This window comes from Lycium ferocissimum, chromosome 1, assembly GCF_029784015.1.
Source record: "Lycium ferocissimum isolate CSIRO_LF1 chromosome 1, AGI_CSIRO_Lferr_CH_V1, whole genome shotgun sequence".
Classification (NCBI taxonomy): domain Eukaryota; kingdom Viridiplantae; phylum Streptophyta; class Magnoliopsida; order Solanales; family Solanaceae; genus Lycium; species Lycium ferocissimum.
Window position 1 is genome coordinate 72,287,470 of NC_081342.1, and position 14,908 is coordinate 72,302,377.

The 14,908-nt window shown below is 34.0% G+C and overlaps 1 protein-coding gene across 1 annotated transcript; it reads right to left on the reverse strand.

Annotated features, from left to right (window-relative positions):
• Positions 1 to 4,219: 4,219 nt before the first annotated feature.
• LOC132059685 (ethylene-responsive transcription factor ERF027-like) lies at positions 4,220 to 6,006 on the reverse strand. The gene is made up of 2 exons (XM_059452387.1): positions 4,934 to 6,006; positions 4,220 to 4,518 (listed from the first exon to the last, which is right to left on the reverse strand). The coding sequence occupies exons 1-2, from the start codon at positions 5,352 to 5,354 to the stop codon at positions 4,337 to 4,339; spliced, it is 603 nt and encodes a 200-aa protein (XP_059308370.1). The 5' UTR covers positions 5,355 to 6,006; the 3' UTR covers positions 4,220 to 4,336.
• Between the last annotated feature and the right edge of the window lie 8,902 nt (positions 6,007 to 14,908).

The following is a 14,908-nucleotide window of genomic DNA, read 5'->3' on the forward strand; positions in this document are numbered from 1 at the left end:
ATTTGGTAGCTGGTCTGGTGGTTAAATTCCACATAAGCAATAGTGCCACATTTGGTAGCTGGTTATGAGGTAAGTTATTTATGTATAAAACTAATATATATTAGTTTGGTTTGCAATTCAAGAACCTGCATACTCCCTCCGTCCCATATTACTTGTGCACTTTCTACTTTACACGCCCTTTAAGAACTCATAAATAAAAATGTATTTTTACTACATTACCCTTATCTCTCTCCAATTAATTGCACTCTAATCAATATTGGTTATTTTAAAAAATAATTAATGTTAAGGACAAAGTAGAAAAAACTTAATTAACTCTATCATGATTTTGTTAATGGACAAATATTTTGAGACGGATATTACAGTAATGTGGACAACTAATATATGGGATGGAGGGAGTAACTAATACATGTTTAAGTTATGATGAAATCTATGTATTATTTTATGCAGGATAGAAGGTGAAATAATTAATACATGAATAACTTATATATGAGTGACTAAACCCTACATAACTAATAACTGCATAAAATAATACATATATCTATAAAACATTGTTTAATCCTGTTTTAGTTGATAGAAGTTTTGACCCCCCTAGTGGATTATAGTGGATTGTTGTTGTTGTTGCTGTAATGGACAAAAGTCACTACTATTGATTAAGAAAATCTAAATGATGGTCCTATCTTAACTTGAGCATCTAAACGATTGAGCAAAATTAAGTCGAGCTAAGTATCCACGTTCGTTGCACTAATGAGCCAAGTTGAGTTCAATCAAGTTGTTCTACACTATCGAGCGAAGTCGAAAGACCTGCCGAGCTCAATCGAGCTTTATTGCTACATTATAATCGAGTCGAATCAAACATATCAAACTCGAGTTGGTTCTTTAATTTTATTACTGCGAACACATCAATTTTTTAAAAAAAGTTATAATAAACAAAGTGATTGTCATATGTAGGAATTGCATTTTGGGCACCTCTATTTAACGGGGAAAATGGCCAAATGAGCCCCCAACGTTTGATTGAAATTCCAACTATACACCTTATCTTTGTGGGGGTCTTATTACCCCTCGGAATATCTTACATATATTGCTCTCGGAATGCTGATGTGGCAGAGAGGGTATATCCGAATCTCCCAAAGAGAGTGAGAAGCCAAAAAATGTTAAGAAATTATGGGTAAATATCTCAAAAGATCACTGAACTTTAAGAAATTATATAGTAAAGTCATTGACCTTTGCTACATATCAATAAAATCACTCAACTTTGGCCTATTATCTCATAAAATCACTCAACTACATAAGTCATCAAAAAAATCTGACATGACAATATTAATTAATTATTTTATGCCATGTAGACGTGGGCCCCATAATAAAATAAAATATATCCATCCATATCTTTATACCCACACCCACTCACCAACCCTTCATCCAAAACCCATTTTTCCCTTATCTATACCTTCTTCTCACTTTTTAACTTTTAAACTCCTTTTTAGTGAGAACATTTAGGGATTAAAGAAACAAAGAGTAGAAAAGTGGAGAGAGAACCGGGGAAAGGGTTTTTAGATGAAACCCTTGTGGGTCGGGTGAGTGGGTGTGGGTTTAAAGATATGAATTTATTTTATTTTATTGTGTGGCCCACATCTACATGGCATAAAATAATTAATATTGCCATATCAGATTTTTTTGATGACAGATGTAGTTGAGTGATTTTATGAGATAATAGGCCAAAGTTAAGTGATTTTATTGATATGTAGGAAAGTTCAATGACTTTACTATATAATTTCTCAAAGTTCAATGACCTTTTGAGATATTTACCCAGAAATTATTGTTAGAGTAGTATTTTTCTATTAATCAAATATATTTTTTGTTTATTTTTCTTTCTCTCCCTCTTTATCACCTCGCTGCCATTTCTCCTCCACCATTATAACCGGCGCACAACCTCAGTCCTCCAAACTGCTTCGTGACCATCACCACGATCTTTCTCCAAAACTTCAACAGTTTTCTGCTCAAACAATTTTTTTTACGGAAAAGGGCCAAATATACCCCTGTACTATCGGAAAAGGGCCAAATATGCCCCTCGTTATACTTTGAGTCTAAATATAGCTCTCACTTATACTTTGGGTTCAAATATACCTCTCGTTATACTTTGGGTTCGAATATACCCCTCATTTTTAACGGATGGATACGTGTCATCATTCTATTGGCCTATTTTCAATTTTCCCTAATTAATTAAAATTTAACCCCATAAACCGGTATCCAATTAAAAGGTAACTAATCTATTATAATAGGTTACTCACGGCCAAGGGCTGAATTTACTTTGTAATTTATGGTGCACATGAATCCATGCTCTCTTTGCAAAACTAGGCATTTTATGGAGTACATATTTTCTAGAATTAATATGTTATTCACTCGGTATGTTGTTGTATCGAATATTAACTGTTGACACCCATTTTATAAAAAAGTTTAATGGTGAACTTGATTGAACGTTAAGTTATTTACCAAGATTAACAAAGATCATTCCCACTTAATGCATTGTTTTTCTATTTTCTTTGGTAGTGCACCATATTCTAAGCAGGCGTTTGGCCATGCGATATGAAATCATGATTTCATATTTTGATTTCAAATCAGCGTTTGTTTATGCAATTTGCACAAAATTTCAACTTCAACTTCATATCATGATTTCAAATCCCAAATTTTTCAAAAAGGTATGATTTGAGATTCCAAATCATTATTTCAAATTATTTTATATGTAAAACTTGACCCATAAGTTTATATTTTGTAAAAAAAGATCCATAATGACCAACCATTTATATCAAATATAAAAAGAATTGCAGTTTGTAGTATATTTATAACAAATTTACTCTTACCAACGATTTACTAACGGATTTACTTATATAACTCATGTTCAATTTTCCTTTTTACTGTACTAAAGTTTAATCACCTGATGTTGTATTTTTTAGAAAGGCCTTCTAGTAGTGTATTAGTTTTGTTATAGACTATGAGGGTTGACCAATTTAAAGAGTCAAACAAGTCTTTTTTTTTTTTTTTTACTGAGATTTTCTCCAACTCGTTTCATATATATTGTGAATTGTCGATATGCAAACTTATAGTACAATTTTTGTAGTTTTCAAATATGTAATTTTATTATAAAATACTTGAAGAATCTACATTTAAAATTGAGTCAAAGAAAAAGTTGTTTGACCTCCTCAAACTGGTCAACCCTCATATAAATTGGGATGGATGAAGTACAAAAGTTGTGAAAATTTGGATGGTTTTCACAACTAGTGGTTTTTTTTTTTTTTTTTTTTTTTTTTTTTTTATGTCTATGAGAAAAAAATACAACTTAAGAAATCCAAATTGCATGTCAAAACAAAACTTCAACCTCATTTCATATCATGATTTCAAATCACTAATTTCATATCATGATTTCAAATCATGTCCAAACGACTCCTAAAACTATTGAAAAGTATACTAGGCACTGTCCTAAAACCATTTCAGTAGTGTGAATATTTTTTCATGATTAAAGAAGTCTTCCCGGAGGGAGCATGAAGTGTAAAAATAGTAGGTGATAGATCTAAGGGGTTGTTTGGTACGCGAGATAATGTGGGATATTTCAGGATTAAATTTGGAATAAAATTTATTGTGTTTGATTGATGGTATAAATATATCTCAACCAAACATAGTATAAATTTAATCCTAACTTTAATTATGAGCTATCTCATCTTATCCCATCAAACTTGAAATTATTTTATCTTACCTCTCAGATGGGATAAAGTAAGGATATAATCTCAGGACGATAATCCCAGAATAATTTAATCCGTGAACCAAATGACCCTAATAGTGTAAAAATTCTTTTGAAGTTAAACTTCCATTAGAGGAAAAACACCGCTTGACTTGTTAATATATAGATGCAGATTTAAAGCGAGCTCTTCGAATTTAATTGAACAACACGAATTTCTACTATATAGAAATGTGAAGCCATGGACGATCATTGGCAGTTTTGTAAATCTAACTTCATTAGAGGGAAAAATAGAAATAATATCATCAGTGGCTAAATGATATTGGCACTCAATCCTCATCAGTGGCAGTTTTTTTCATCTCTAACAGAGAAAAAAGAATTAATAGACGCACAACTCTTGTCTTCATTTTCCAAGGTAGTTTATCCTCACAAGTGGCAGAGTTTCCAGTTCCACTCAATCCTCATACGGTATGGGTCTAGAAGCATCCGCTGTTATGTCACTACTATTAATGTTTTTCTTATTTGAAAAAATTACTTGTGCGTTGAATAAAATTACACTCATTGTAAGACTCATTAATTAACTCTAAACTTTAGATTCGTCGCTGATCGTTAATAGCTCCAAAGACTTTCAACATCAAAGTCTCCTGCTGAATAATCTTCAAAGTATGAGGAGTTTATTCTTGGGGGACTAAGCATCATTGCATCCGCCATATTAACAAGCAAACTTGGAAAACCAAACAGTGCTTCCTCATCAACAAATTCCTCCTCACCCATAATCATCTGCGTATTGCCTGACAATAGTGACAGAGTCCGAAATTTTAATATAAGAATTTTAAAAATATGAAAAACGTCACACATGAAATTTGAACCATGAGCTTAAAAAACAGTTTTTATTATTTTTACCACTAGAATAGAAAATTCACTTTTATTATGGAGATTTGACAATTTTTATTGTACACCCTCTATTCTATTTTATGTGTCTCGATCTTTCCCTTTTAGTCTGTTTCACACAGAATTGTACCATCTCTATATTTTGAAACTATTTAACTTTAAATTCCTTATTTTACCCTTAATGACATGCTTTATAGTCACAAAAATGTCATCATAGGTTTAAGACCACGGATTAGAAAAATCTTTCTTAAACTCCATACACAATCGTATTACAACAGAAAGTAAAATAGAGGATGGAGTACGTAGTGTATTTACCTATTTGCATAGCATAATTTTCCGACGAAGAGGATTCAGTTGAACCTCCTTCATCACACGTAGCTCCACTCCTGTTTCCTGTCGACCAATCATCGTCGCCCTGCAGGGCCATCGCCTCCGCCGCCGCGGCCGCGGCGCGTCGTATATCCACCGGAGATGGTGAGGAAGAGAGCTCTGGATATGAATTGACATGGTGAGGAAAATTTAGCACAACATTATCACTTCCCTTTAGAGCTAAGGCAGCAACATCATAAGCAGCGGCAGCCATTTGTGGAGTAGGGTATGTACCTAGCCATATCCTTGTAGTCTTACGTGGCTCTCTAATTTCAGACACCCATTTCCCACTTCTACGTCGTATTCCACGGTACAAAGGATGTTTGGTATTTGTCCTAGACTTTGTACAATGTGAAGGGTCAGACATATATGTTTGTGATGATATATGTATATAGAGTAGAACTTAACTTATATACACTTACTGTATAATTTACTCGATTTGTCAGTTTACTGAAGTTAAACTCTTATACATGTGTGTGTACAATGGTACAGTGTGATGTGTCTCTGTGTAATGTGCTTCTTACATCTCCCTGTAGTGCATTGATAGTCCGCTCAGAGTCCACGGATGTAGAATATATGATTCGGATTCAGTAAAACTCAATAGCTTAGACTCAAGCTCTATCTATGTTGAAAAATCTATTAAAAATGTACGTATAATAAACTGCGAAACCAGTAGCTAGCATAAATATGCTGTAGGTTCTGCGGGAAGCGAGAGGCTGCCAGAACGCATAAACTTCAAATATTGACGAGTGTTTATAAGAAATGGCTTGTGACACTCGTATTGCCCTTGATTGACAAAAGAGATTTGGATTGGAGGTTATTCTTGTGTTCGTTGCTGAGTTGGCTAGACTTGGTAGTATATATATGAAAGGTCAAGTATATATGTGTGGATATGTCGATACGTGGATATTTAATTTATATACACTGATAATATAATTAATGTTTACTCTGTCAGTGCATTGAAGTGAAAAATCCTATAGATAAGTGTGTTTTTGTACAGAATTGTATGTGTTATGTGTCTAAGTGCTTCTCACTGCCTATATATATGTTTGCTCAAGAAAAAGTGAAAGCGTGGGCAATTCGTGGGTAAGTTGCTATAAAGGTTTTCTTGTGTTGACATGTGTGACAGAAATTGCACACGTAATTTGGTAAAAATTTAGCTTTAATAGCTGTTGTCTGTTATGGCTGTCATTTCCAAGATGGCAACATTTTCTTACACAATTTAGTGTGCAAGCTGTGTGATTACTTTATTCACATAGAAGGAAAAAAAAAGATTAAATATTGTTACCCACGTGATTAGATGGTAGAGTCGGGGCCAAGATTTCAACTTTATGTTTTTAGATTTTAGAACGACGATTTCAAGTTTAATAACTAGGTTCTAAACTTATTATTTATATATATTTAATAAATTTCTTAACATAAATTAATACATTATTTGAGCAAAAACTATTGGATTCAGCGAAACCAAAAGATCTAGGCTTCTAGCTTCGCTCTTGTATGATGATTGCAGTTTTTATAGTCGTTGCCATCTTTGCTGATAAGATTTAAGTTATATATACACAAATAGTATAATTTTTTTTTGTATCTTATCAAATATTTAACTGATTGTAGCAAAGTTATTCTTTTATTTTTCAGGTTACGATCGAGAGAAGTAAAAAAACCATGCACATGCCCTCCATTCGTCCTTTACTAATATATACACTATCAATGCACAAACTTAAATAATATTATGGTCAATCGTGCAAAACAAATTTGGGGTACTAATTCTGTTCAGTTGTTTCATTTTCTTCTATTATTTGGAAATAGAAAAACTTTATGGTATATATTAGTCCACTAGTATGGCTTTTAATAAAAGACTTCTATTTGAACTAGCAAATTAAGGATGCAATAATCTTCTGCTACTGATATATAATAGGTGATCCTTATTGTACAAAATTTGAATATATTGCTTCATTCTTCTGTTGATTATATTGAGATTAATAATCTTTTTATGCCAATTAATGACAATATGCATGGCCAATGACAAGTTTACTAATCCCACTGGAAATTTGTTAACAATTAATCAACTGTTCCTTGGGTTTCTTTGGGCTCCATTTCATTTGAATAATGATATGATATAAGAATAAAAGCATTTGAAGACAACTTAAAAGATTTCCCTTTGTAAAAAGATATAGTATAATAATTATTAATTTGTGTTTGTGTCTGATATTTCTATGGATGAGAATTAACCAACAAGGCCTTGTAGTTGAAATAATATCCATGAATGGCTACAAGTAAAAGGTACATATATATGTTAATGACAAATTCAATTCGTCTAGTCATTTCAATTGTGGCAATACCTTAAACGTTATACAATCCCTTTTGATAGTGAAAAGAAAAAAAATTCCCTTCTTTACAATTTGTTTGTCTTAGTTAGTATTTGAACAGTCAAAAATATTTTGTTTGACCATAATTTTTTCAAATACTTTCTAAATATTTTTTAATTGTTAACTATTGTGGCATATAGTACTTTTATATAGTTTATAAATATGTAAATTTTATATTAAAATAATTGAAGATTTCATAGCCGGATTCACACTAAAGTTTAGTCAGTTTGACCCTCGTACTCCGAATTAAGTTAAACAAATTGAAACAAAGGGAATATTATCTATTAATATATGAAAAGCATTCATATCAAACAATCATATTCTTTTTCTCTGATCCCTTTACTCTTTTCTTGTTTTGTTTTGTTTTGTTTGAGGTCTGATGTCAAAGATAGCATTTAAATCAGTAGAAACACCAAATCTAGAATTTAGGTTCAAGAGGATATATATACAGAGAGAAATAAGATTATCACCCTACTGAACATAAAACATTGTTTAACCCTTTTTTTGTTGATAAAAGTCACAATTAATTACACTTGAGAAAAAATTAAGCGATGGTCCTATTTAAACATCAGCATCTAAGCAATCGAGCTAACCAAGTCAAATTTAATTACCCACATTTGTTATAGTTATGAGCCACGTTAAGTTCAATCGAGCTTCTATACTATCGAGCAAATTAGTCGAAAGACCTATCCGAGCTCAATCGAGCTTTATTGCTAAACTGTAATCGAGCCGAATCAAACTCGAGTTGGTTCGTTAATGTTTATTTCTGTGTCTACATCAACATCTTATTCTAAGAAAATACAGTGTATTTTTCGGTCTGATCTGGACAATGAAGTGTATTCAAAAATACAAAATACACTAAATCCGGCAAGATTTGACTGTTTCTGTCCAGATCTGACACCGACGCCACCAGATCTACGAAATCAATGCTGTCACCAACAACCACCATTGTATCCTTCATCGTCACCTTCATTTCCGGCGATCCAACGACGATGAACATCATCGTTATCATCACCAACAACTCCGCCACCGGGAAAGAGAAAGAGAGAGATGGTGACCGAAAAGAGAAAGCCGCCGCCGCCATCGACAAAGACAGCAAGAGTCGACCGTGGCGGAGTCGACAGTGGCGAAGGGAACGGAGGGAGCTGTTGTGGTTGGCAGCGAGGAGAAGGGAACGAAGGGAGTAGAAGGAGAAGGGAACGGAGGGAGCAGTGGTGTGTTATTGTTGGTTGGTGGCCGAAGCTCGTTCGCCGGAGCTCAGGCAGCGGAGAGCAGAAGCAGTCAAGATAATTTTTTTTATAAATAATAAAAATAAAGTATTCTACTTTATATATATATGTAGCTATAAATTGTATTTAACATATTACTCGTAGCGATAAGATGTAGTTAATCTAAACTATAGCTATTAAATATAATTACCTACTAGTGTTTGCCACACCATGTAGATTTCCCTTTATGCAAACACAATCAATTTCTATTATAAATTTCATTTTTTTTAAAACAAAAAAGATGTTGATGCGTAAGCAAAAGTAAACACTAAAGAATCTAGGGGTGGATCCACAGTTTAGGTTACGAGTTTTGTCCAGACTCTATATATGTTTAGAAATTTCCTAAATATCTATAAGTAACTTTTACAGTAAATCCAATTATTATTGTATATACTAACTTGAAGTCACTGTAGGAACCTATAAACTTCAAATTCTGGATCCACCTAAAAATGTACTCTCGAGTTCGACTATGTTTGGTTCGATATTCCAAGTTTGATAGTTGATATGGTGGAGGCTATGATGATGATGTTGGGATATATACTATTAACCATGTGTTTGGATATAATATTTATTATAGAACAATTATTTATTCAATTTTTAATAAAGAGTTAAATAGATCATGTACTAGTATGTGTGTCCTTTACTTATATAGTAGATGATTTAGTGTATAGAGTTTAGCTTATACACAGAAGATTAAATCATTGGTTCTTATAAGTATAAAGTTTATGTTCACAATCTAAGATGGAATTTGGACAAAGCCATCGGTATGATTGTAGCACAAGATTAATATAATGTATCTTCATTATGGGAACGGTATAGTTTCGTCTTCTTGTGCTAGTACATTTTGTATGTATTGAATGGACCAAGTAGAGATAAGTGTTTTTATACTGAATATATAAAACAAATTCTCTAGTTCATTAAATGTACTTATACTCTTAATCTTGATATAATTATTATGATCAATGTGATTTGTTCATTATTTTGATTTAGTAAAAGGTACGATTCAATTGCGGATCTATGTATTCCTGGTAAATTGGATAATGGAAAAATACATTTGTGAAATAATAATTAGTTGATAGTGTTACACCTCAGATTTTCGCACGTTAAAGTCGCATCATGAGTTAGTCGATGCAAGTTCAAAAAGAAATTATCTTGAAGTTAAAAGGGATTGAGCTTATTAATATAAATGGTTACAAGAGTCTATAAATAATATTAGTAAGTGGCGAAAGATTTGGAGGGTGAATGAATCAAAGAAGCATGAGTTTCATCAAAAGTCGGCAAGTTGGATATATGATAACTTGTACTTTTGGGTGAGATTAGGAGTTCTTCACATGCTAAGAAAATAATAATATGAAGTATTTGAATTGTATAATGGTCTCTTGTTAAGTTTAGAAGTCAAACGAGTTGTAATACAAAAGTCGACAAAGGGCGTCGCAAGTTATGTTTGTAAATTTCACTGAAATTTGGGTCAGATGTCTCAGAACTTTTCTCTCAATATACTTGGAGTTATGGGGTGATCCACCTACCAAATCGAAGGTCTACGAGTCTAGTTTCCAGAGCATTTTATCCTTCATCGATACAACATCGGAGTAGAGAGATATTCGCGTTTCCGTCCAGGGACATAAACTATCAAGGGAATAGTTTGCTGCTTTAAATTGCCCAAGTATATATAGGCCCTTGCACAAATTTTTCTTCCATTTTCTTACCATCCCCAACCTAGAAAACGCTCAAACCCTCTCCAATTAATCCTCCATCAATCTCAATCCAAACCAAGAGCAAATATATCAACTTTAACATGAAGAACAACATGGCAACTTCGATATTGTGATTTCTTCACTATTTCACCTTTCGGAGGAAAACCTTGCTTTGAAGTAACTTAGAGTTTGAAGTGATTTTCATGACCTAAGGTATATTTTAACTTTCTTTTGATCTTTTTGAACTTCCACAAGTAATTGATCATAGAAATTGGTGAAAACCCCCATAGAACAAGCTCTTCTATATTCTTATGAAACTTTCATGAACTTAGCTTATTTATTGGGCTGTTTTATATGGTTTTGTTGTGTTGTTTGGAGTTATGGTGATATGGATGGGATCATATTGAAGAGGCGAAGTAGAATAGTAGAATTTGGTAGCGTTTTACGAAAAAATTTTGCTACAAAAAGGGCCTATAAATTCATGCCCATGAGTTGCTCGATTAAATGTCTAAATGAAGATTTCTATAAGCTATGACCTTGGTTTTGATCTTGAATAGTACGTATTATGTAGGAAATCGTTCGTAAGGCATTCAAGGACTCGAGAAACATATATAACTCCATCGACGAGGTATGTAGGGCTTTCTATTCTCTTTGTGGCATGACTAGATTTCAAATGACCTTTCATTGAAAAGTTGTTCCGCTAACTTGGATCGATCGCGTTCCATGATAATTGAGTGACACATACTCATTTATGACTTGTACCAAATTATGGTCCACATCTCCTTTTGGCTATCGATTAAAAGACTTTCCGTTCAACTTGTGTCGATTATGTCCCAAAATGGTTAAGCTTACCCTTTTCTCATGAATAACTTGTAATGAAGTACCTTTCACATTTCGTATCCCTCTTGTTTATCGAATGAAGAATGATATTAGTTATGGTACTCTTCACATCAAAGTTGAGTTGATTGTACTTCCTTTAATTGAGTTAATCCTTATCTTCTCGTCTATTGCTCCAAGGTGACGAACCTCTCGTTGGCACACTCTTTCCGATAAAATTTGTGTCTATCATATTTCATAAGAGTTTGGCTAACTTTGGCTTCGTGAATAATTCATAACAAGATGTTTCCTTGTACTTTTACTTCTTTGGCCTAATGATCAAATAATGATAAACGTAGCGACAATAATGATAGTCGAAGGATAACGACGATAGGTCACTCCGACTCTTTCCATGATATTTCTTCTGAGGTCAGTCTTTCATTGCACTTATATATATGTATTTATTTTCATTACCGAGCCGCGCTATAGTCGGCCGGGTAGGCACTTATATGTGCACCTAGAGATGTTTCTTTCTTTACCGAGTCGTGTTGTAGGCGGCCGGGTAGGCACGTAGCTGTGCAACTAGATGTATTTCTTTCTTTACCGAGCCGTGTTCTAGGCGGCCGGGTAGGCACGTAGCTGTGCATTGCCCCTGATCAGTTGGGCAGAGATGATGTTATGATGATGAGCTTACCCCACAAAAGGATTTATTATTGTTATATGATATGATATATGCCTCCACAGTGAGGAATGATTTTACGGGCATGCATTTACATTTATGTCATGATTGTGGTCGCCCTCAGTGGCCTCGTTCGAGTTTCGAGTCGTCTCACATCTTTTCCCAAGTTATCCGTATCTCTTAGGCTTATGTTATGTTTATGCTTACGCCTTACATACTCGGTACATCTTTCGTACCGACGCATTTTGTCTTGTGATCATGCCCACGGTACGGTAGGCAGTTGGTGTACCTTTCTCAGTAGGATACCAGAGTTCAGCAGGGATGTTCGCACTCCATTCTCCGGAGTTGCTGGTCAGAGTCATCAAATAGGATGCATGCATGTGTGTCTATATATATATATATATATATATATATTACGAGTACGGCTATGGCTACGTCGGGGCCACTGTCTCGACCAGTTGATGCATATTAGTGCTCTTAGAGGCTTACAGACTATCAGTTAGTGTACAGGTATTGTGTTTGGCCTTGCCGGCCTTCTGACTGGTTGTCTTTCTTGGTTATGGCCTTGTTGGCCCTTGTAGTACATATATGTTTTGTTGGGCCTTTTCTGCTTGCAAGTTGTTATGATATACTTCTTACTATTATTATTCAGCGGCCTCGTCGGCCTATGAGTATGATTCACGTTATAGAGTTTAGATATCACAGTTGGTTCGCTCGGCCCTTCGGGTGCCGGCCACACCCCTAAGGTTGGGGTGTGACAGATAGAATCCATGTCTCGACTTTGAGATTGATGATATCCCTTTATAAATGCTTATAAGTCTCATGTGAAAACCCTGCAGGTGGATTTTGTATCCGTCACATGATATAAGTTAAGCGGAAATATAAACGATTCAATTAGTCAATGAATTAACAACAACAACAACCCAGTGAAATCCCACAACGTGGGGTCTGGGGAGGGTAGAGTGTATGCAGACCTTACTCCTGCCAAGGTAGGACAGTCAATGAATTAAATTGTCAGTAATTTAATTTATTGATTGGTATTTGTAATCTTAACATGGGGAGTTAAATAAGATTTAATGAAAGATTTCAAAATTGAACTGAGGAGTGCAATTATGATTTTTTTAGTGGAAAAAATAGTAATTTATTTTGGTAGGATTAATTCAGATATTTTGAATTAATTCCATAATAGGAAGCCTCGTTAATTAAATTATGTGGTCCTTGCTGTGCCCGAATAATAAATAATTAAATGGAATATTATTTTTTGGTGGAAAATAAGACCCAACAGGTTTTGAAAAAGGGTGAAAACCTTAAAACCTGTAGTTATAAAATAGGGGTCTTATTCTATAAGGAGGCCAAGGTTTTTACTAGTTTCTACACTTTTTCCATAGAAATTTGCCCACACAAATTTCGCAGATTCTGGTATTATTCGGGTTACATAATAGAAGACCATGGAACTGGAGAATGAATGCGTGGATGGTTTTTGCTCGTGCTTGAAGGCTAGATTTGAGGTTGCGTTCACGTTTCAAGAGATAAGTATCAATTTTATGTTTGATTAATATCTTGATTATGTGTTGTCAATTTTACATGCAAGTTCGATCCTGGCTATTTGCTTCCGCTGTGTATGCCTGTATTCCATCAGATGATTCCCTCAAGAATAAGCTTGTTACTGTCACAAGATTATTCACCAGGACACTCTGACGCTAAATGTCTCTGGAGATATTGAAAAACAGAGACGACTTTAAAATCTAAAGTTAATGAGTTTAGAAAGTGTGACTTTATTGTACGCATACAATAATATCTTTTTCAAATGTATAAATAGGCCGAACCGAAAGTATACTAATGAATTCAATTGAATTAACAATGGAACGACCAGAGTTGTGTAACGAACATCTTCTGGCATAGCAACATCATATAAGCTTATACGCCAATTTCATATATTATTTTATACACTTACACTAAAAGAGGGGTGAATAGGTGTTACTCATTTCCGTACCCTTTCAAAATTTGCTAAAAGTTTGCTTAAACTACATGAATTATTATGATGGGCCTGGTTTACTAGATGTTCATGTCGTGTAATGATAACATCCAAATCCACTCCTCAAAGAGAAAGTGTACGCAGTCGTATGCAATGTCGATCTCACAGGGAACAATATACTAGGCGATTTAAACAAGGAATTATCACTTTCTACTCTAAGCCAAACACTTTTCTTCAATATTTGGGTTTTTAATTTAACAACCAACAAAGATAAAACTAACTAGAAAGCAAGTAAAATGATTAATGGCCACAAGCATGGATACAAGGGAATTTACTCTCAAGTAACGATCCAATATATTTCACGATTTTACAATTATGAGTGAGTTTATGCTAATTAGATAATAATTTCTAAAATCTCATCAAAAGTCTCTCGACCAAATCAAAGCTTTCTCAAGCCTTAGAGTGTGATATTAAGCACAATCAATATAATCTCAACTAACTTTACTATCTCTAGCTCAAGTTATTAGATGGGTTTTAAAGCCCCAAATTCTTGTTAATTAATCTTTCTCAACCTTAATCTTTCTCTCTCGAGCTCAAATCGAAGTAAATGGGCAGGTCTTAGGGTTAGCTAATCCCTTAAGAAACATTAAAGAACAAGATTAATTAAAACCACATTAACTCACTTCATTAGCAATAAAAATCATTCAATACATAAGCAAAACAAGAGTTTCATCCAATACTTTAATCATAGAATATTTCCATAAACAAGATTCAAGGGAAGAAAATAAATACTACACACTTAAATATTCATTACAAAGCAAGGAATCAAAGAAATGGAAAAAAGTTTAAGAAAGTTCTCAACCCAAATCTTCAAATCTTCAACTCCAAAGTGTGGTGTAGGAACCCTAGCCTCCAAGAATTGTGTTTTGTGCCAAAGATGAGTTTCCAAGAGGTTTGGTCGAGTTTTATGTGGATTGGGAACAAAAAAACGTGAAATTCTGTTTCTTCCTAGTTTTGCCCAGAAAATACTCTTCGCGTTCACGCTCATACCCTCACGTCGCGAAGGTTTACTAACCCATTGACCATTGTGAATGCGGTCAACCTTCGCGTTGGGGAAGGGTAT

What these genes read in the sequence shown, in the direction of transcription:
- LOC132059685 (XM_059452387.1), bottom strand. Translation starts at nt 5,354, where the DNA reads ATGTCTGACCCTTCACATTGTACAAAGTCTAGGACAAATACCAAACAT. An exon ending in AAATTATGCTATGCAAATAG is followed by an intron (nt 4,519 to 4,933) that starts GTAAATACACTA and finishes CACTATTGTCAG; the next exon opens with GCAATACGCAGATGATTATG.